The sequence below is a fragment of the Heloderma suspectum genome, chromosome 2, assembly GCF_057233095.1.
Source record: "Heloderma suspectum isolate Gila_16-S chromosome 2, 16-S_ref, whole genome shotgun sequence".
Lineage (NCBI taxonomy): Eukaryota > Metazoa > Chordata > Lepidosauria > Squamata > Helodermatidae > Heloderma > Heloderma suspectum.
This window is the reverse complement of record NC_139459.1, coordinates 182,875,621-182,895,804: the sequence shown is the minus strand read 5'-3', so window position 1 is coordinate 182,895,804 and position 20,184 is coordinate 182,875,621. Positions and strand designations below refer to the sequence as shown.

General features: G+C 49.3%; 2 protein-coding genes across 7 annotated transcripts in view; one reads left to right on the top strand and one right to left on the bottom strand.

The window, feature by feature from the left end:
* Positions 1–3,062, top strand: part of DCTN2 (dynactin subunit 2) — a 65,228-nt gene extending 62,166 nt beyond the window's left edge. For all 5 annotated transcript variants that reach the window (XM_084836626.1, XM_084836624.1, XM_084836623.1 and 2 more), the window contains 2 exons: positions 55–146; positions 2,082–3,062. In XM_084836626.1, coding sequence (XP_084692752.1) covers positions 55–146; positions 2,082–2,168 — 179 coding nt within the window. In that variant the 3' untranslated portion in view covers positions 2,169–3,062. The remainder of the gene's footprint in view (positions 1–54; positions 147–2,081) is intronic.
* Positions 3,063–8,560: 5,498 nt separating this feature from the next.
* Positions 8,561–20,184, bottom strand: part of MBD6 (methyl-CpG binding domain protein 6) — a 33,245-nt gene continuing 21,621 nt past the window's right edge. The window contains exons 9-13 of one of the 2 annotated variants that reach the window (XM_084836606.1): positions 18,199–18,380; positions 15,939–16,430; positions 13,843–13,892; positions 13,615–13,690; positions 8,561–10,169 (exon numbers count right to left, since the gene is read on the bottom strand). In XM_084836606.1, the coding sequence (XP_084692732.1) occupies positions 10,095–10,169; positions 13,615–13,690; positions 13,843–13,892; positions 15,939–16,430; positions 18,199–18,380 (875 nt within the window). In that variant the 3' untranslated portion in view covers positions 8,561–10,094. Of the gene's footprint in view, positions 10,170–13,342; positions 13,691–13,842; positions 13,893–15,938; positions 16,431–18,198; positions 18,381–20,184 lie in introns of those variants that run through there. The other variant, XM_084836605.1, reaches the window with a different exon arrangement.

The following is a 20,184-nucleotide window of genomic DNA, read 5'->3' as shown; positions in this document are numbered from 1 at the left end:
CGTCTTTCCTCCACCTCTGCCTCCACCCCTGACTTTGGCTCTTGTCTGTTGCAGCCATGCAGTTTGGGCAGCTCCTGACCCATTTGGACACTACCCAACAGATGGTTTCTAATTCTCTGAAGGACAACGCTGCCCTGCTGACACAGGTGGGCCTCGGCACTGACACTTAACACAAGCACTAGGACCTGTACAAGCTGGCTGGCATGGCTGTAGCTACTTGCAGGCAGAGCACACAGCTCCACAGTGGCTGGGAACAGGCTGTAGCTGCTGGATGCAACTGTTTTTCCTGCAACCATGAGCTCTAGAAACTAGCGGGCGGGGGGAGCCTGAAATCTGATGCGTTTGCTCAAAATTATGCCATTTCTTGCCAGGAGGAAGGCAGGGCTGCTTTTTGGCATGCTTGGGATACGGAAGCAGAACCACTCTGTTTGCATTTTTTAGGTTGATTTGCAGTGCCCTGTTTATCACCATTCCTTCTAACTGATACCAAACTTGGGTGGTCTTGTATGGTTTGGCAGTGAAGTGGGGCCACCCAAACACAAGGTAGTAATTGCTGCATACTCAGGGGACTCCCGAGCTAATTTGTTTGTAAATTAAGAAGGAAATTAGTTTGTAAATTAAAACAATTTTTTTAAAGGTTATGCACACCCCCACCAGCAAATCCCTCCCCTCCCCTTCCCAGACCTGCAATCAAGTTATCTGGCAGACTCAGAAATAACGTGGTTGCTGCCATAGAGTGTACTACCTCCCTGATAGACAGCCAATTCAAAACAAAGGAGTATGTGACCCATCTGCATAATCGAGCTTTGCAATTTATTGCTACAAGGACATTGTGATGCCATCTACTAAGATCGGCTTTAATGTATATAGGTGGCTGATATAGTAGCCAAACATGCAGCTTTTCTTTTCAAAATGGGTATACCCCTGGCTCTGCTGTGATTTTGTGGGAGCATAGAAAAAGTGTAGAGCAGGATTTGGGCAACTTGTGGTCCTCCAGATGTTATGCCTATAATTCCCCTCAGCCCTAGCCAGCACGTCCAGTACTGAGGGATCATGGAAGTTGTAGGCCAAAACATCTGGAGGGCCACAAATCTCCCCACCCCTCCCCAATGTAGAGTGTGTTATTGGGCATGGCATTAAACTGCCTGAGAGTATCAGCTTTCATTAAAGACAGAAACGGAAGTTTCTAGCCCTTACAAGTGAGATATACCTGAAGGCTCATAGGATATTCCTGCTGAAATCTCAGAAGCCAAGGAGCTGGGTGAATGTCATTTCCAGACTGGGCTGGTGCCAGATTTGGTGAGGCCTTTTGCACTTCCTGTGGGTTGGGCCCTTGGTGGGGCCCCCACTGGTGGTGGAACCCTTCCCAGCAGCTGAGGCAGGAAAGCTCCCTTTCTGGGCAGGGGTGGCATCTCCACTTGCCTCCCTTCCCCGCCTTACTGTGAAGCAGCCAACGCTCAATATGAGACATTGTGAGGGAAATGAAATGGTGGTTAGAGACAGCAGCCCTCACTGGCTAGATTGGCTTTTTTTTGCTGCTGCTGCTGGTACATGCCTGCCACACAATAAGGGAATGGCAGGGGAGATGGGGCTGTGACCCCTCCTGAGGCCTCGGGCCATTGGCAAAGGCCTCATGGTGCTGACTCCTGAAGCCAGGGACAGGGTTCAGTGCCCTGTTGATGTCCTTTTTGCAAATTATTAAAACTAGAGTAAGTTATATGAAAACAGTTAACAAATGTAGAAGAAATGGTGACAGGTGAGAGAAATTGGCTCAATTTATGCAGGCCAGAGAATACACTTCTTCTTGATGCAGAGTATGGATTATCTCGGCTCAGAGCTTCAGTGCTCCTCTGACCAGTCAATATCACCACCATGCTCCATTAGAGAACCTCCTTGAAGCGTTTGTGCAGTTCTAGTTAGTAGCCAACAGGCTGTGTTGGGTGGTTCTTTGTTTTAACTTGGTATGGTGTATTTTCCCTTGTGAAAATTTCCCCTCCGTCAGTCAGGTGAGTTTACTCTGTCATTCCTCCCCACCCCACCCCACACATGTGACTGACTACAACCCACACTCTCTCCCCTAGGTTCAGAAGACCATGAAGGAGAACCTTGCTGCTGTTGAAGACAATTTTGCCAACATCGACGCACGGGTGCAGAAGCTTGCCAAGTGAATCCCCTAAATTCAGTCTACTAAGGCAGGGCACAAATGTTTTCCTGCCATCCAAACACGCACTAACCGCTCCGTCCCTTCCCTACCTCTGTACCTTTTCTTGTGTGCTCTTAGCGGGTGTTCAGCCTTCATGAGGGCCAGTGGACTGAGTGCTTAGCTGTCCCTGTTAAAGGGCAGATGTGCCCCCTTCCAACGTTTCACTGTCCTTGTGATGACGACTGCAGTGGGCAGTGCTGCGTTCCAAGTTGGAGGGAGGGGCTGTGCTAGAGAGGGAGCCATCCTTTGCATATCTACCTGGCAAGGTGCACTCACTGTTTGGCCCAGAACAAGGAGCCTTTTGTTTGGAAAGGTGTCTCAACCCCTCAACCTGGCATGGAGGGGGATCATATTGTTGTATAATTATTTACTGTCATTAAACACTTATGCTTACTGCTCTGTACCAGCTCTCTTGATGTGAAGATGGCTGTGTGCTTGGCTTGCCTTACTGTAGCTTCCAGATTCCACACTTCAGTCCTAATCAGTCCTTTCATGTGGCAGCTAGTCATAATGGCTACTTCCGGATCAGAGGCAGTATGCCCTGAATGCCAACTGCTGGGGAATATTGGCAGCAGAGAATGGTTGCATTTATGTTCCACTTTGGGCTTCCCATTGAGTCACTTGCTTGGCCGCTGTGGGAAACAGAAGCTGGACTAGGTAGGCCTTTGGTCTGATCCAGGAGGGCTCTGTTGTTGTTGTTGTTGTTGTTGATGTTGTTGTTGTTGTTAGCAGTAGTGTTATTGATTATTTAATAATAATAATAATAATAATAATAATAATAATATAATTGTGAACAACCCAGAGAGCTTCGGCTATTGGGTGGTATAGAAATGTAATAAATAAATAATTCTTAGACACCTTTCTCAAAAAAGACTCAAGGCGACTTACAGCAAAATTAAACCATGCAAAATTTTAACCAGCTAAAAACAATTATCCACAACCCCATAAAACAACTAAAATATTAGAAATGACTGTAAACACTTTAATTGATGCATTACAGACCCCAGCATATGCCACCAAATGCCTGGGAATAGAGGAAAGTCTAAACCTGGCACTGAAAAGATGACAATGTAGATGGGCCTCACTGGGGAGAGCATTCCACTACTGCGGGGCCACCACCATAAAGGCCCTTGCCATCCTTGGAGGAGGTGCTCTGCTTATGTTCTTGTCCCATTTCACCCTTGGGGAGCCTGCACAGGCTCCTCCACTCTCCCTCTTATAGAATCATAGAATAATAGGGTTGGAAGGGGCCTACAAGACCATTGAGTCCAACGCCCTGCTCAATGCAGGAATCCAAGTCAGAGCATCCCTGGCAGATGGCTGCCCAGCTTCAGGCAAATGGCACCCAGCCTGCAGTGAACTCCTACTAGGTTCCCTAACAGTTGACACAAGTTCACAGCCTTGCAGGCAGCACATATGGAGTGGAGGGGTCTCTTTGCTGCTGCTCATCTGGGAACAATTACAATAGCCCTCCATGGTGCTGCAGTTGTATTTAGTATAGGTACACTGGTGTTACTCTGTTTTTTGCCTCAGGAGGCTTGTAAAAGTGAAGAACCGATGTACAGTCTTAAAAACTCACGTACATGTACCTGGAAGCACTGACTGGACTGTGGCTGCCTGGAGCATGTACATGAGCATTTGATTTGTTTATTTTTGCATTTGAAGGTATGTGTTTATTTTTAATTTATACTTTGCCTTTCCATCAAAAATGGTGCTCAAGGTAGCTAACAATCATCCAATACAGATTAAAACACCTTTTTAATTAAAAACACAACAAGAAAAGAAATAGACACCACACAACCAAACAAACCCCTTCAGCACCAGACCAGCTTATGTGCCAAAGGCCTGCTTGAATAAAAACATCTTTGCCTGCTGGCGGAAGGAGAACAGAGGGGGGACCGGCCTAGGCTCTCTCAGCTATCATCGCACTCTTGGCCTCTGAGAAGCCATCGGGACAACTCCCAACATATCATAAGAAAAGCGATACATACAACAACAAAAATACAGTAAAATTAATAATCCCAAACTCACCTGTGCAAAAGCAAAATCTTAAAACCACTTCCAAATAGTGATTGCTTCTCATTTGCACTTTATGGACTTCTGGTGGGAAATCCTGGTCTACCTCCAGCAAATAAAATTGCCATGTAGTGTGGAGTACCTGCTGGGATGCTGAGCTGCAACTGGTACCCGGGAAACCCAAATGTTGCCATTGAACTAGCTTATAAAAAATTGCAGAATCCCATACTTTCGTATAGCTAATTCAATTTTGAAATGGCGTGTGTGTGGTCAGTGCAGTGTGCTCCAGGCAGCTGACCTGGAGAAACTGAGAGGCAGAGAAGTTGGTGGATGCGATATTTGGGGGGGAGGGTGCTAGTGGTGTCCCACTCCCAGGGTGAGAACTCCTATGCTGTCACAGAGAAGGAGGGCATCATTCTGAGGAAGAAGGAAATTACCTGTTACAAGGAGCCCATTTGTTGGGGGATAAAATGTCTCCTCTCGCACCAAGGATATGCCTTGCCGGGGTTGGAGGGGGGAAGCTCGTGGTTGTGTGGGATTCAATCATTAGAAACAGACAGATGGGTATGTAGACCATATGGTTAATTGCCTGCCTGGTGCGAAAGTTGTGGATATCACATCATCTAGATAGCCTGGTAGATAGCGCTGAGGTGGAGACAGTGTCAAAGAGGGCATAGTGTCAAACAAACTAGAAACCTCAAAAAATGCAGACTCCACCACAGAATTGTTGTGGGTGACAATACCAGTTCCCAAACGTAACTTACTACTGGGGATATGCTATTGTCCCCCAGATGGAAAATCAAATCAAGGTGGCATCCAAATGGGAGTAGTTGTAATAGGTGACTGCATTCTCCTGTAGAATGGCTAAATGCAGGTTCCTGTCATGACAAGGAGATAGAGTTTCTAGATCTCCTCAAAGTCTGTGCTCTAGAAAAGTTGGTCATAGAACTGACCAGAAGGGAGGCAACCCTGGACTGAATCCTAAGTGATGCTCAGGATCTAGTGCAAAGTGTGAGTTGTTGATCTGACTGAAAACTGCGACCATAGTGTGATCAAATTTAAACTGTATGTAAGTGGAACATTGCCAGGGAAGTCTAACATCCTTCCTTCAAAAGAGAAAACAACTCCATTTGCATGCAGCAAACAGTCCACAGTTAACACGCTGTGGGTAGTTTGGGAGCGAGCGAGTGTGCTGGCTCCTGACCGCTTGCCCAGTTCTACTGCGCTAAACAGCCCAGGGACGCTTTGTCCCTGGGTTGTTCTCCCTGATGTGCAAACCTGGATCTTTGGGTTGTTCAGAGAATGGATGTCTTGCCCAAATGAGAACAACAAGGAGCACTAACTTGTACAAAAGAAATGCAAGCAGAGCATAATGCTAATAATATTAATCCCAATAATAAAACATTCGGAAGCAGGAAACAAGCTAGGGATGCAGTTGGGCTGGTGGATGACAAGGGGATTAAAATGGTTACTAAGGGAAGATAAGGAAATTGCAGAGAAGCTGAATATTTGTATCTGTCTTTACTGCAGAAGAAGTAGGGCTTCAATATTTTCAGGAAGGGTGTCTGAGGAACTGAGACATAGTCATAACAAGAGATGAAGTTCTAGATCTTATTGCACCAGCTCCAAATGGTATCTGAGAGTTCTTTAAAAACTCATATATGAAATTGCTGATCTTCTAACAAGTATATAACATGTCCCTAAGATGAGCCTGTATACTAGAGGCCTGGAGAATGGCCAATGTCATGCTAAATTTTAAAAAGGTATCCAGGAAATTACAAGCTGGTTAGCTAAACATCTGTTCAATATAAATTGGTGGAAAGCATTGTTTTATCTTTTAACAATGCTTTCCATCAATTATCAAGCATATAGGACAACTCTTGCTCAATAATGGGGATGAGCTTTTGAACCTCTAGATGGTTTGGCCTACAAATCCCATTATCCCTCACCATTGGTGATGCTGGCTAGGGCTGAGGGGAGTTGTGGGCCAAAACATCTGGAGGACCACAAGTTGCTCACCCCTGCTCAAGAAGAATCAACATGGCTTCTGCAAAGGTAAGCCCTGTCACACCTAGGGATGGACGAAAGTCCCTTACCTGGTCCCGCAGCTTGCTTCGCGGTGGGGGGGAGGCGCTTCGGTTCTCCCCCGGAAGTTCAGGCCGGGGGGGGAAGCGCCCCGCCTCGCCCGGCCGAAATTCAGGCCAGGGAGAAGCGCCCCGTCTCCCCAGCCGCGAAATAAAAAAGTAAATGTTAAAACACACACACACACACACACACGTGATAGGCTATGTAACGATTTACGTAGCCTATCACGGCTAGATTTCCAAAGTCAGCCATGATAGGCTACGTAAATCGTTACGTAGCCGATCACGGGTGACTTGGAAAAAAAAAAAAAAGCGCGTACGCAAATGGCGGCGCCCATGGGCGCCGCCATTTGCGTTCCTTATTTGGGCCCGGGTAGTCTACGTAAAGATTTATGTAGACTATGGTGAAAATAAGGTCAACGCAAATAGCGTTGCCCTTATTTTCGCTGTAGTCTACGTAAATCTTTACGTAGACTACCCGGGCCCAAATAAGGAACGCAAATGGCGGTGCCCATGGGCGCCGCCATTTGCGTACGTGTTCCCCCCCCCCAAAGTCACCCGTGATAGGCTACGTAACGATTTATGTAGCCTATCACGGCTGACTTTGGAAATCTAGCTGTGATAGGCTACGTAAATCATTACGTTGCCTATCTGTGTGTGTGTGTGTGTTTAACATTTACTTTGTAATGGCGGCGGTGGCAGCTGGTCGGAAGACCGGCTGCCGCCCCCGCCTAACTGCCGCCGGGACCCGCCGCCGAGAGGGATATTCGCAGGAGGTTAAGTCCCATCCCGGGGGGGTGGAGAATTTCACCGCCAATTTCGGGGGGCCGAATGCGTTGGCATTCGGCCTCCCCGAGATTCGTGGAGAAATTCTCCGCCATCCCTAGTCACACCTAACAATTTAGTCAGCAAGCATGTGGATAGGGGTGATCTGGCAGATATTCTTTACTTGGACTTTCAAAAGGCTTTTGACAAAGGCCCTCATGAAACTCCTGAGCAAATCTAGAAGTCATCAGATAAGAGGAGAGGCTCTGTTATAAATCAGTAAATTTTTAAAGAAAAAGCAGAGAGTAGGAATAAATGGTCAGTTCTTGCAACGGAGGGATGTAAGCACTGGGACCCTCCAATTACCTGTATTGAGACCAATGCTTTTAGCTTGTTCATAAATGATCTGGAGTTAAGAGCAAGCAGTGTAAGTGGCCAAATTTGCTGATGACACCAAAATATTTTGGGTGGTTAGAACCAAAAGGGACAGTGAACAGCTCCAAAAGGATCCCTCCAAATTGGGGAAATGGCCATCAAAATGTCAAATGCAGTTCAGTGTAAGCAAGTGTAAAGTGATGCATACTGGGGCACCCCCCCCCCAACTTTACATATATGCTGAGCAGTGATTTACCAATAAAGGGATTGTGTAGTTCTGGTGGATAGCATAATGAAAATGTCACCCCAGTGTGCAACAGCTGTGAAAAGGGTGAATTCCATGCTTGGGATCAGAAAGAATTGAAAATAAAACTGCCAATATAAATACCTTTACACAAACCTATGGTGTGACCACACTTGGATGACTGCAAAGTTCTGGTCACACCTCAGAAAGGATATTGCAGAGGTGGAAAAGCAGAAAATGGCAACTGAAATGACCAAGGAGCTTGAGCAACTTCCATATAAGGAAAGGTTACCACATCTGGGGCTCTTTAGCTTAGAAAAAAGGTGAGTGAGGGGGGCATGATAGAAGTGTATAAACTTACTCTGTAGAGGAAGTGGGTCTCTCATAATACTAGAATCCAGAATCATCCAATAATGCTAAACGGTGGGAGATTCAGGTCAAATGAGTATTTCTTCACTCAATGCATGTTTAATGGAATTCACTACTGCAAGATGTAGAGATGGCCACCAACTACAATGGGATTAGACAAATTCATGGAGTATAAGGCTATCAATGGCTACTAGACATGATGGCTATATATTACCTCCAGTATTGAAGGCATACTGAGGACTGAACACCGGTTGGCGGGGATCACCAAGCGGAAGGTGCTACTGCACCCGTGTCCTACTTGTGGGCTACTCATAGGCATCTGGTTGGCCACTGTGGGAACAGAATGCTGGGCTAGACAGGCCTTTGATCTCTTATGATCTTAGGATGTTTTTAGCCTTCTCCGCATCTCAATCTTACCTTCTTAAAAACAGAGGCAGAACACTGCCCACCTACCAGAGCTATGAGCTGAGCTAACGAAAGAACATTCACATCAGGCTTTCTTTTAAATACATATTTTAATACTTGATACAAAACACACACCCCCAAAAAATAAACAAATAAAGAAACAGTAACTTCAATCTAAGCTTCAAAATATTTTCATCTGTTAAATTAAGTCGCTCCCATAGAAAAGCTACAATTCACAATTGTGTAAATTTTTTTTACAAAACAAAATTTAAGCTCAAAGAAGGAAAATAGTTTTTTTCCCCATTCCTTTTTTTTCTTTATACAAAATGAAGGCCGAAGTTGGTTGGTTGGTTGAAGTGCACAGGGGGGGGGGGGGAGACAGCGCAACCTGTACAGTATCTACACAGTGCTTTTGCATAATGCGTTGAGTCGCAAACAGGCGTTGGGGGGTGGGGTGGAGCATTTTGGTCGTTCAGAGATGAGGATTGTAGTGTGAGTGTGTGTGTTTGTGTGATGTGTTTTGAGGGTGGGGAGGGAGGCAGATGAAGGCAGTTTGCTCTGGCAAAGCTGGGCCAATTCTATTTTGAGCACATCCTCCTCTCGTCCCATAAGCTTCTCCCCAGCACTAGGACCTGAGTGTTCGTTTGAGAATTTGGGAGGGAAAACCAGATGAATATGTAGCCGAGAGCTGCTTTGTGTGAGTGAAGAGTTGGGGCGGGGCGTCCACTTGAGGCCCTGGCAGTCTCAGGGCCCTGTGAGCCAAAGACGAGAGCAGACCCCAACCTCCCGACCCTGGCTTCTGCCTCCCCGCTACTCTCTTGCAGTAGTGTACAAAATGGAGGCATAGTGGCTGCATAGGGAGTGAGCAGTTGCTGAGCTACTGATGGGAGCGAATCCTCCCCAAACGGATGTGGCTTATTTTCCTTATTGCTTTGTACCTTGAGCACTGGGACCAGAAGCTTGTGTGCATGTGTGTTTGGCGAGGCAAAGCGAGAGAAAGAGAAGACTGAGTTCTTGTACTAAAACCCTGAGCCGGTTCTCACCCGGGTGCCGCAGCGCACGCAGGTCTGAGGTAAGGTGGAAGTGAAAGGGCAACGGCGTCCCTTCCTGGAGCACACAGCCCTTGCTACTCCTGCTGAGGTTCTGAGACCCAACCGGGGGGTGGGGTGTCTCGCCAAGGCGGGGGGAAGCAGGGGAGGCCTACTGCACTGCTGCAAGGAACTCCCCTTCAGAGCATCGCAAAAATGGCTTCAAGAAGTGCTATGGGCATGTCCAGCTCTGGCGCCACCCCCGCCCAGTTTGCCCCCTCAGCCTCTCCCCCCCGCCTCCCCCCCGGACGCAGAGACCGGAGCTGCACCTTGTGCTTTCAGAGGCCCCTCATGGGAGAGAGTGAGGACCAAGGCAACTGGTGCAGCCACAACACATTCGTGGCCAAGGCGCCAAGAGCCCAGCAGCAGCAACAAATCCTCTTGCTGGTATCTTCCTCCCCCCTCCCCCCAACCCATGCCCAGGGGTTGGGCACCAGAGATGAAAGGTGGTTGTGGGCCGGGGGCCAGACAGAAGCCGGGGATGTCCTAAGCTCTGTTGGCTTAGTAGCAGACAATGTCGGAGGCCCCCCTCAGTTCAGGCGACGCTATGTGGGCAGTTTCCTCCTCCTGTTTTTCACGGGTCGGCCGGGCCGCGGCCTCCGAGCAACAGCGTAGTCAACCTACAAAGAGGAGAGAAGGGGGGTGGAGGAAAATTAAGGGTTGACACTCCGCTCGCAAGGTGGGGAGCGTTTCACTCCTTTTTCAGACCTTGGCCTCAAGGGCTTCCACCGCCATCTGTATTGGTCAGTGATACGGAGAGGTTGAACTGATTTGGTCGGGCGGAGGTGAGATTGCGGTTTGGCTAATGCCGAGGTGAGATTGCGGTTTGGCTAATGCCAAACTGCGATCTTGCACCAACTACACCGAATCAGTTCAACCTACCCAAGTCGGTGACCAGTACTGATCCTTCCTAAAACCTTCCATAGGGGGAGCTCAGAGACGGGGGCTGCATCCAGACCAGAGTGGGAGAGTGTGGTGTGGCCCACCAATTGTTGGCCTGCAACTCCCATCAGCCCTAGCTAGCTTAGCCAATGGTGATGGATGATGGGAGTTGTAGTCCAACCACAGCTGGAGGGCCCCATGTTCCCCATCCCTGATCTAGACCGATGCAGGGGGTGCTCCAGTCATAAATAGGCCCAATTATGTCCAGGGTGGAGGGAAAGGGGGTGTGGGGAGTGGCTGGGAGAGAAAGACGGGTGCAGCAGGTTCCGTGCTGAACCTACATACCCTTCCCACTTGCCTCGTGTTATTTCCTATTCCTCTCCCGCCTTGCAAAGGGAAGGTTGTGGTGGCAGCACATGTATTTTATTAGTTTATGTCCACATCTGTATGTTGCCTTTCAGGGCTACCCTGCCCCAGGTGGCCCGCATCATACTAAAATACAACAACTCCTCTAGACGTCACCACGATGCAACGCAAGTCACAGCCCATGCCAAGTACTTAGAACAGCCTTCCCCAGCCTTTTTTCTCTGTTCCCGCCCCCTTTGTCCTCTCCCCAGTTACCTCCCCTGCACAGTAATAAGGCTTTGAAAAAAGCTTCCATTGGCACCATTGGAAGCTTTTTAAAAGCCTAATTTCCCCACAGGAGAGGGGATTTTCAGGGGGGTCGCAGTATGCTGGGAGGAAAAGGCTAACCTTTCCACTCCCAGCCGTGACCACCCCCCCTGAAAATCATCCCTCAGACAGCACTCAGGCTTTTTAAAAAGCTTCCGCTGGTGCCAATGGAAGCTTTCAAAAAGCCCGACTGCTGTCGAGGGACGGGGCTGGGTGGGGCATTTAACAATGCTTTCCCCCAAGTGGCCCTGCCCCTGCCCCTTTCCTACAACAGCCAACCGTTTGCTGGTTTCCTGGCTTCTGCACAGTTTTTTTCCCCATTCTAAGAGGATGAAAGATCTCTCTGAAGGCTGAGTTACTGACGGCAAGAGCTTTAGGTTACAAGATGATGGGGTTTTGTTTTTGGCTCCGCTCCTATAGCCTTCAGCCCCACCTCTTTTGCCTATGACCTTGCCCACCACTAGACTGTGGACCCGAGAGCTTCTGTGCGATGGAATTTGGCCCTCGAGCTGAAAGATGATCAACCCCCCCCCCCCGCCTTCGCAAACGCTCCAACCCAGTGGAGGCTGGTGGCTCCGATGTCAGTGGGGCGGTAAATCCGCTCTGGGTTTCAGCCAGAGCCAGTCAGGATTCTAAAGGAGCTATCCAAAGTGTTCTGACTGAAACCCGGAGCGGATTTACCAGCCCACTGACATCAGAGCCACCAGCCTCCATTGCTCCAACCCCACCCAGCCAGGCTGTTGAGGTCATCGTCAAGGGCCCTCAGTCTGGGAAGTGAGAACATCTGCAAGGAGCAGGGCCTGGGAGACGCATGCCATCCGGCCCACCTCTCGCGGGGTCAGGGGCACAGGCAAGCCACTCCCACATGCTGTCAACAGAGCAATGAGTTGGCCATAGCCTCCGCCCTCCCCCCCAGTAACTGCCACTCTTGACAACAGACAGGAAAAGCCTTTACCCTCTGCCTCCATGGTCCCAGCACCATGGCTTCATCCTCCCTTGGCATTGCCCTCGACGACCTCATCCGCTTCAGCCAGCCTCCTGCCAGCTCCTCCTGCACTGTACTGCCCCCTCCCTTCATGCTTCCAAGCAGGATGCCCAGTGAACCAAAGCGATCTCAGCATTTGTCCAGGGTCTGCTGGGGTCACAGGACCTTCTCTGAGGTTGCTCTGTTACGCAATGACCTTCCTTAGGACGTGTGCGCTCTTCCTCCCACTTATGTCAGGCCTGTTTATTTTTAAAGGCCTTTGGATAGATGGATGGAGATCATATGGCTTGGGAGCTACACTGTCTGATAGCTTTCCTGCTTGTACCGCTCTAATTATTGGTATATAACTTTAAAAAAAGACATCGCTTTGATGTAAAAGTTTTAAAAGCAATCATGTTGTAAGCTGCTTTGAGCACATGGAAAAGGTTGGATAGAAACATTTAAAATAAATTCAGTGAGCCTTGAGCTGGTTTTGATAGGGCAGGGGCATGTGGCCATGAAGTAGTACACAGTGAAGCCACCAAAGGCCCCTCTAACCTATATTCAGCCTTCATCTTTAGCATTCCCCCTTTTCCACGTTGGCTTGCTCATCTTCAAAACGTGGAGACATTTGTTTCTTTCAACAAAAACGACACTTTAAGAAAACCTGATGAACGCAACGGAAGCCAGAGGCCCCTCGCTTTCCACTGGTAGCATAATCAGATCTGTGCTGTGTACTGATGCCTCTGCTTTTCAATGACAGCAGCTGGCTGTGGTGTTTGGAGGAAAAGACAGTAACTCGAGATGCCACTTGGGGCAATGAAGCAGCAGGCATGGCAGCTAAGGAGGACTCGGGTCTAGTGTAGCCAAACCCAGCTACAGTCCCTGTTATGGCCTGCTATGGAGCAGTGATGGCGGCTCTGCGAGCTGGCTTCTCTGCTACTGTTGCAACCGCTCAGTGTCATCCAGTGGGGCTTTTCTTTGGTATGGGGAAATGCTTTTTATGTTCTGAGGCCCAGAGAATGGTTTGGAGGAAGCCTCAGTGGGCTTCTGTGACCTAAAACAACAAAGAGTCTTGTGGCACCTTAAAGATTAATAAATGTATTCTGGCATGAGCTTCTGCGGGCAGTGTCCGTGAAAGCTTATGCCAGGACGAATTTGTTACTCTTTAAGGTGCCACAAGGCTCTCTCTTTTTTGCTGCAATGGACTAACATGGCTACCCTTGTGGAAACAGCTTCAAGAAATGTTCTCTGGGTAAAATTGTTCACCTGTGCTCTGACCTGGATGCCAAACTGCATACAGTTCTGCCTTGGGTTGCTCTCTCAGCCTCCCTTTTCTCAGAAATGGCTGGACAAGCCCGAGCCTCTGCAACCTACAGATATGGTGAGGATGCTTGGGGAAGTCGCTGCCTGGTCCAACCTTGCCCTGCCATATGAGGGTCAGTGTGTGTCCAGATGCATTGTGGGGAGGTAGCAAATACCTCCTTACAAGACGGGGCGGTCTTCCCCACCTGGAAGGAGGTGGCAGTGAGGTGGGCAGCACTTACCAACAGGCTGGGCCCTGGGTCTCCACTGGGCCCCCGGATCCGTGTCGTCTCAGGTCGGGCACCAGGCCGGGCACCACTGCAGAAACCAAGGATGGATTAATGAGAAGAGGAGGGAAGCTACTAGGAGGGATGGAATCAAAACGCTTCCAGTGGCAAGCAACCTCTGCAGTGTCCCCAGCCTTGCTTTAGGTTCTGCCAGACCCAGCCTTGGGGGCACAGGCCGCTCACCTGCTTTTCCTCCTCCGGCCACGTCGAGATGGTCGCCTTCCAGGAGGGCCCTGCAAGAAAGATGGTTGGAAGATGAGCAGCTCCTCCTTACCAGAGGTCCCCTGGAACCATTAATTTCCCCCCTCCACCCAATCTGCCTGTCTTCCAACCCCCAGACTCTTCAGGACTGTTTTACAAGGATGAGTTTACACCTTAAGCAAAATCGAGTGGTAAAGCTTTCCTTGACTGTGTGATTTCAGCTTGCACAGAGAGATGTGTGCGTGTCTATAGAGAAGCTCATATTTCCTTCCCCATTTAAAAAGTTCTCCATGTTTAATAACACATCAGGAAGATAGCTATCCTTCATATGCCAGTTTCTTCCTGCAGGGCTCCCTCATATGCCAGTTTTCTACATGCAGGTTTGTTGTTATTATTGTGGGTATTTTAAACAGCAACACCCATGCCCCTTCCGGCAGTCTGAACAGTCCAGAATTCCACCACTTCTTTCTCAGTAAGTTATAGAATAGTCCTTCATTTTTAAAGAAAAGTCATCTAAAGAAGGGACAATCCGGGAAAATGAAGCCGATGTGCTATGGAATTCTCTGGCTCTTTGTCCAAGAGGAGTGACAAAACAGTATGTAGGTTGTTGTTGTTCAGTCGTGTCCGACTCTTCGTGACCCCATGGACCATAGCACGCCAGGCCTTCCTGTCCTGCGCTCTCTCCCGGAGCGTGCTCAAGTTCATATTCATTGCATCCGTGATGCTATCTAGCCATCTCATCCTCTGCCGTCCCCTTCTCCTTTTGCCTTCAGTCTTTCCCAGCATCAGGGTCTTTTCCAGGGAGTTTTCTCTTCTCATTAGGTGGCCAAAATATTTGAGCTTCAGCTTCAGTATCTGTCCTTCCAATGAGCACTCAGGGTTGATTTCCTTTAGGATTGACTGATTTGACCTCCTTGCAGTCCAGGGAACTCGTAAGAGTCTTCTCCAGCACCACAGTTCGAAAGCATCAATTCTTCGGCACTCAGCCTTCCTTATAGTCCAGCTCTCACAGCCATACCTTACTACTGGGAAAACTAGTATGTAGGTAGGTAGACAGAAAACGTCTGGGCAGAAGACAACCAGCTGGCCCCTATTCTACCTCTTGCTCTTTGCTGGGCATCTTCCAATGCATGCTGGTCTAGGCACTCCTGATATATTCTTAAGCCAGGATGTTGAGATCCTGAGTACACCCCCTTGCTTTCTACTGGTGTAGATTACCTCTGGTGGTATCTACACCAGTGGGCTACTGGAATTTTAGTTCAACCAACAACAGACTGAGACCAGCCCATGTAAAATGTGAGATGGGGGAAAGCAAGTGACAATGAGCAGTTGATCTAGAAGGGGCCCGGGCAGCTCTCTAGTAGGTATTCAGCACTATCGCAGACCAGTTTGGAACAGGCACAGGACTCAGATCAGAAATACAGGCACCGGGCTCAGAGCAGAGATGTCCATCACGCTGAAGAACATATAAACCTAACAACCGCCTTGGTGGATAAGGCCAAAGGTCCATCTAGTCCAGCAGCTGGGGTTCAACTGAGGCTCCCAGATACTCCAGGGATGTTTTCAAGAAGAACATGTTGGCGGCGGTGCAACCAGGGTTCATGGGATCAAAGTGTCAGGACTTTCTGATTAGCAGGGATCATCTCTCACCCCCTAAAGCTTCTGGTTTCCCTCTGAGCTTAGCTGTGATCCTCACAGTAGCTGGTGCAGGGCAGGGGATGCATTTTCCCAGCAACAATATATTGTTGAGAGCTATAGCTGCTGCAATGCAAAGGATTTGGGGGTGGCTCAGTCCTGAATGGGTGAGAGCCATTAGCTTTACAAAAGACTGACAAAATACATATACAATACACACAGAAGTGGATCAACACAGCTCTCTGTGTTTTTGGACTCTCCTTGGGTTGTGTGGCTATGGGGACTGTGGTAATGAGCGCCTGCACTTCAAAACTGACCATTGCATGGTGGAGTTGGAAACGGCTTCTGAATGTGAAGGGGACCCTTGCAAAGTGGGCTCCCACCAGTCAGTTGAGAGGAACCCACTGCCCAGCCTCCCTTCCTTGTCCTGGCACCCGGCCTACCTTTATCTCTTGAACAGCGAACGGACTTGCTTGGCTTTCAGCGCTGCCAGCCACCATCTCCCCATTGCAGCGCCAGGCAGGGTGGGAGGTGTGCCCTGCACCCAGGTCAGGGAGCTGCCCGTTGAAGTGCCGCCTGCCCCGGCCTCGGCTGCCGCCCCGCCGCCCAGTCTTGCCGCCCCGCCCAGGCCCCCGTGGGAGGCTGCCGCCGCCAGACTCCCCATTCAGCTCTTCCGTGCTTCTCCGGGGCCGCTTGAGGGGGGAGCGGGGGCTGCTGGCCTCCTGTCCCGACGGGATCTCCTGCTGTCCTTGCCGGGCGGGTTCAAGGGCTCTGAGCGGCTCTAAGGCACTTGTGGGGGCAGTGTCCATGCAAGGGGGCAACGCAGCGCTGGGTCCTGGCTCGGCCTCTGTCACGGGGGGCATGCTGGACAAGGCTGGGGCTGGAGCTTCGCTTGGGAGCATGGGCTTCTCCGGGGCACCAAAGCCAGGGCTCAGCTGGCAAAGAGAGAGGGGTGGGGGGAAGAAAGCCCATCCGCTTAAGTTAGACCCTTCTCTGGCATTCAAAGGTTGCTTCTCCAAAATAGTCTTGAAATTCACGTCTGTTAAGTCAGTGAACACTGACTTAAAAATGCAACAGTTCATCTCGTTGCCTGTCTCTGGGTGGGGGTGATCCCCACCATTTTATCTCCCCACCCACTCTCGAAAGCAGCTTTTCCTTCTAAAACAGCTGCTGGGCTATTGTCAATAACATGTACTTTAGCCTCACCCATAAATGATGCTCACTGGGTGACCGTGGATTAATTGCTCACTCTTGCAGAGTTTGGAGGGTGCTACCCTAGGAGGGTAGCACGTACACCTCCACGAGCAGCCCAAAGGAAGGATGGGAAACAAAATGTAATGGGGTGGATCCAGGATCTGCCTTCCATGGCTGGAATGTGCCGCTGCCTGATTTTTGGAGATCCACCCTTCCCGCTGCACTACAGCTCACCCTGTTCAGCAGGGTGCCTTGACCCACTGCATAGCACTTTCAGGGGCTGCCATGGGGAGGAGAAGGTGAGGAAGTATGCTTCCACCAGCCCTGTTACACACACCTAAATCTGGATCCTGCTCTATAAATGGTCGTAGCAACAATCCTACCCTTGCCAGCGTATCCCCTATTCCAGCCTTCCCCACCTGGTGCCCTCCAGATGGGTTGAACTACAGCTCCCATCATCTCCAGCCAGCACACCTATTCCAAAATAGCCCCCAAGTATAGCAAAGCATATTACATTAATGCAGTATGTTTCTGTGCGTCCACCCACTCTGGTTTAGACTGCCTAGGCCAGAAGGTGTTTCATCCTGTTCCTGCAAATGCCTTGGACTGACTGCAGTGCTGCAAAAGGACTCACTCTGTTGCTGCTTTGCTCCCAGCCACTGACCAACTAGGCCAGAGGGTGTTTCACCCTGTTCCTGCTAAGACTGGAATGCAGGGCTGGCCCCATCACCCTCTGAAGCGCTATAAAGGGGCTCAGTCTGCTGTTTTGGTAGCAACGTTTCATTTTGTTCCTACTGGTAATCGTGTTATCAGTGGTTGTTTTATTTTATATATATTTGTTACTAAGGAACTGTTTTGAATTCTCTTATATGGATATTATGGATAACGATGCATTGTTTGTCACGCTTTCAGTGTGAACTGCTTCAAGCACAATCGGCACGGAAAAGCGGTATACCACCCTTCCCCCAAAAGCAGTATATCACCCTTCCCCAACCTGGTGCCCTCCAGATTACTTGGAATCCAGCTCCCATCACCCCCGCCAGCGTGGCCAATGGTCAGGAATGCTGAGAGTTGTGGCCCAAAACATCTGGAGAACACCAGGTTGGGGAAGGCTGCAGTATACAAATACATTAGTGAGTAAAAATATGCATTTTTATTTCAAGTGCTCAATTTGGTGTGAATGGTAAAATCCAACATAAGTCCTACTTAGAGTAGACTCACTGAAATGAATAGGATTTAAGTCAGTCATGACTAATGTAGGTCCCATTAATTTGAATGGATCTACTCTAAGTTAGTCCGTGTTGGATTTTACCTTATGTGTTTTAACACAGTGGTAGGCAGAAAATAGATCTCCATATGATTTGGACTTCAGCTCCCAGCATTCCTGACCACTGGCCATGCTGGCAAGGGCTTCTGGGAGTTGAAGTCCAAAACACTGGTGATCTTCCTTCTGTCCAGCCATTTTAACACTGCCCATCCACCACAAGCAGTCTCTGACTCCCCACTTACTTGCAAGCTCTGGAGGAGGCAGGCCAAGGGGTTGGAGCCCGCTAGCAGGGGAAGCTGGCCTTGGAAGAGCTGGAGGCCAAGAGGCCCTTGCAGGCTGGGTGGCAGAAGTGGCTGCTGGGCTTGGAGCAGGGGGCTTCCAATCAGGGAGGGGCCGGAGGCAGCGTTCAGCGCCGAGAGGTCACCTGGATGGGGGAGACAGCACGAACGTTAGCTCTGACAGGCAGCCCTCCCCAGCGGTGTTCTGACGCACCTCATCCCAATCACAGTAACAGCAGGCCCTTTCCTTATGTTCCTCCACCCCACCCCGCTGGGAGGGGCCGTGGCTTAGAGGGAGTGCACCTGTTTTTCATGCAGAAGCTCCATGTTCAATCCCCAGTGTCTCCAGGTAGGGCTGGAAAAACTGCTGCCTGAAACCCTGGAGAGCCGTTGCTGCCGGTCAACTGATTTGGGGCTAGATGGACCCAGGGTCTGACTCAGTGTAAGGCAGCTTCCTATGTTCATGTGTACACTGAACGTCTAGAGAGGAAGCAAGATTGTGCCTGCTGGCCTCCCCCTGCCTTCCAACTTTTGCACATTCAGAGGAAGTGTGAAAAGGGCTTCGACGTGCATAGAGCTGTTCTCAAACTGCATGGAAGAATTTAGGCCTGTGACACAGAGGCTGGAGCCCGTGCAGGCACGATCCCCCTCCGCACATTCAACATGCATGATGGGAGAAGGGGGACCTGTATGGAAAGGGCTAGGGAGGAGCAACACGGTGGCCCTTTAGTGCAGTCTTCAAGTAGGTTAGTGGGACCTTGAGGAGCCAGAGACTAAAAGGCGAGAGAAGAAAAATAGTATTTCCATCAAAAGCGAGGGAGCAAGTAATCAGAAGCCCAAATCAGTTGTGTGTTTTCCACCTTGATCAACTCACTGGGTGACCTTGGGTCTCCATGCACCAGTTTTTGTTGTCGATTGGTTCCCTTGTTTTCTGATCACTTTGGGGCACCTCTTTTGATACATTACTATGCAGAACGCAAAGGAATAGACTGCAAAGGAGGGGATGTGATTCATTCCCAACTAGGGTCCTTAATACTAAATCAGCCTGGTGAATCATAGAATCATAGAATAGTAGGGTTGGAAGGGGCCTACAAGGCCATTGAGTCCACCCCCTGCTCAGTGCAGGAATCCAAGTCAGAGCATCCCTGACAGGTGGCTGTCCATCCTCGTCTTGAATGCCTCCAGTGTGCGAGAGCCCACCACCTCCCTAGGGAATTGGTTCCATTGTCGTATTGCTCTAACAGTCACGAAGTTTTTCCTGATGTTCAGCCAGAATCTGGCTTCCTGTAACTTGAGCCCATTATTCCGTGTCCTGCCCTCTGGGATGATCAAGAAGAGATCCTGGCCTTCTTCTCTGTGACAACCTTTCAAGTACTTGAAGAGTGCTATCATATCTCCCCTCAGTCTTCTCTTCTCAAGGCTAAACATGCCCAGTTCTTTCAGTCTCTCTTCATAGGGCTTTGTTTCCAGTCCCCTGATCATCTTTGTTGCCCTCCTTTGAACCTTCTCCAGTTTGTCTGCATCCTTCTTAAAGTGTGGTGCCCAGAACTGGACACAGTACTCCAGATGAGGCCTAACCAGTGCTGAGTAGAGGGGAACTAGTACTTCCCGGGATTTGGAAGCGATGCTTCTATGAATGCAGCCCAAAATAGCATTTGCCTTTTTTGCAGCCACATCACATTGTTGGCTCATATTCAGCTTGTGATCGACAACAATTCCAAGATCCTTCTTGCTCGTAGTGTGGTTGAGCCACGTATCCCCCATCTTGTAACTGTGCATTTGGTTTCTTTTTCCTAGGTGCAGAACTTGGCATTTGTCCCTATTAAATGCCATTCTGTTGTTTTCTGCCCAGCACTCCAGTCTATCCAGATCACTTTGAATTTTGTTTCTGTCTTCCAAAGTATTAGCTATCCCTCCCAATTTTGTGTCATCTGCAAATTTGATCAGCAT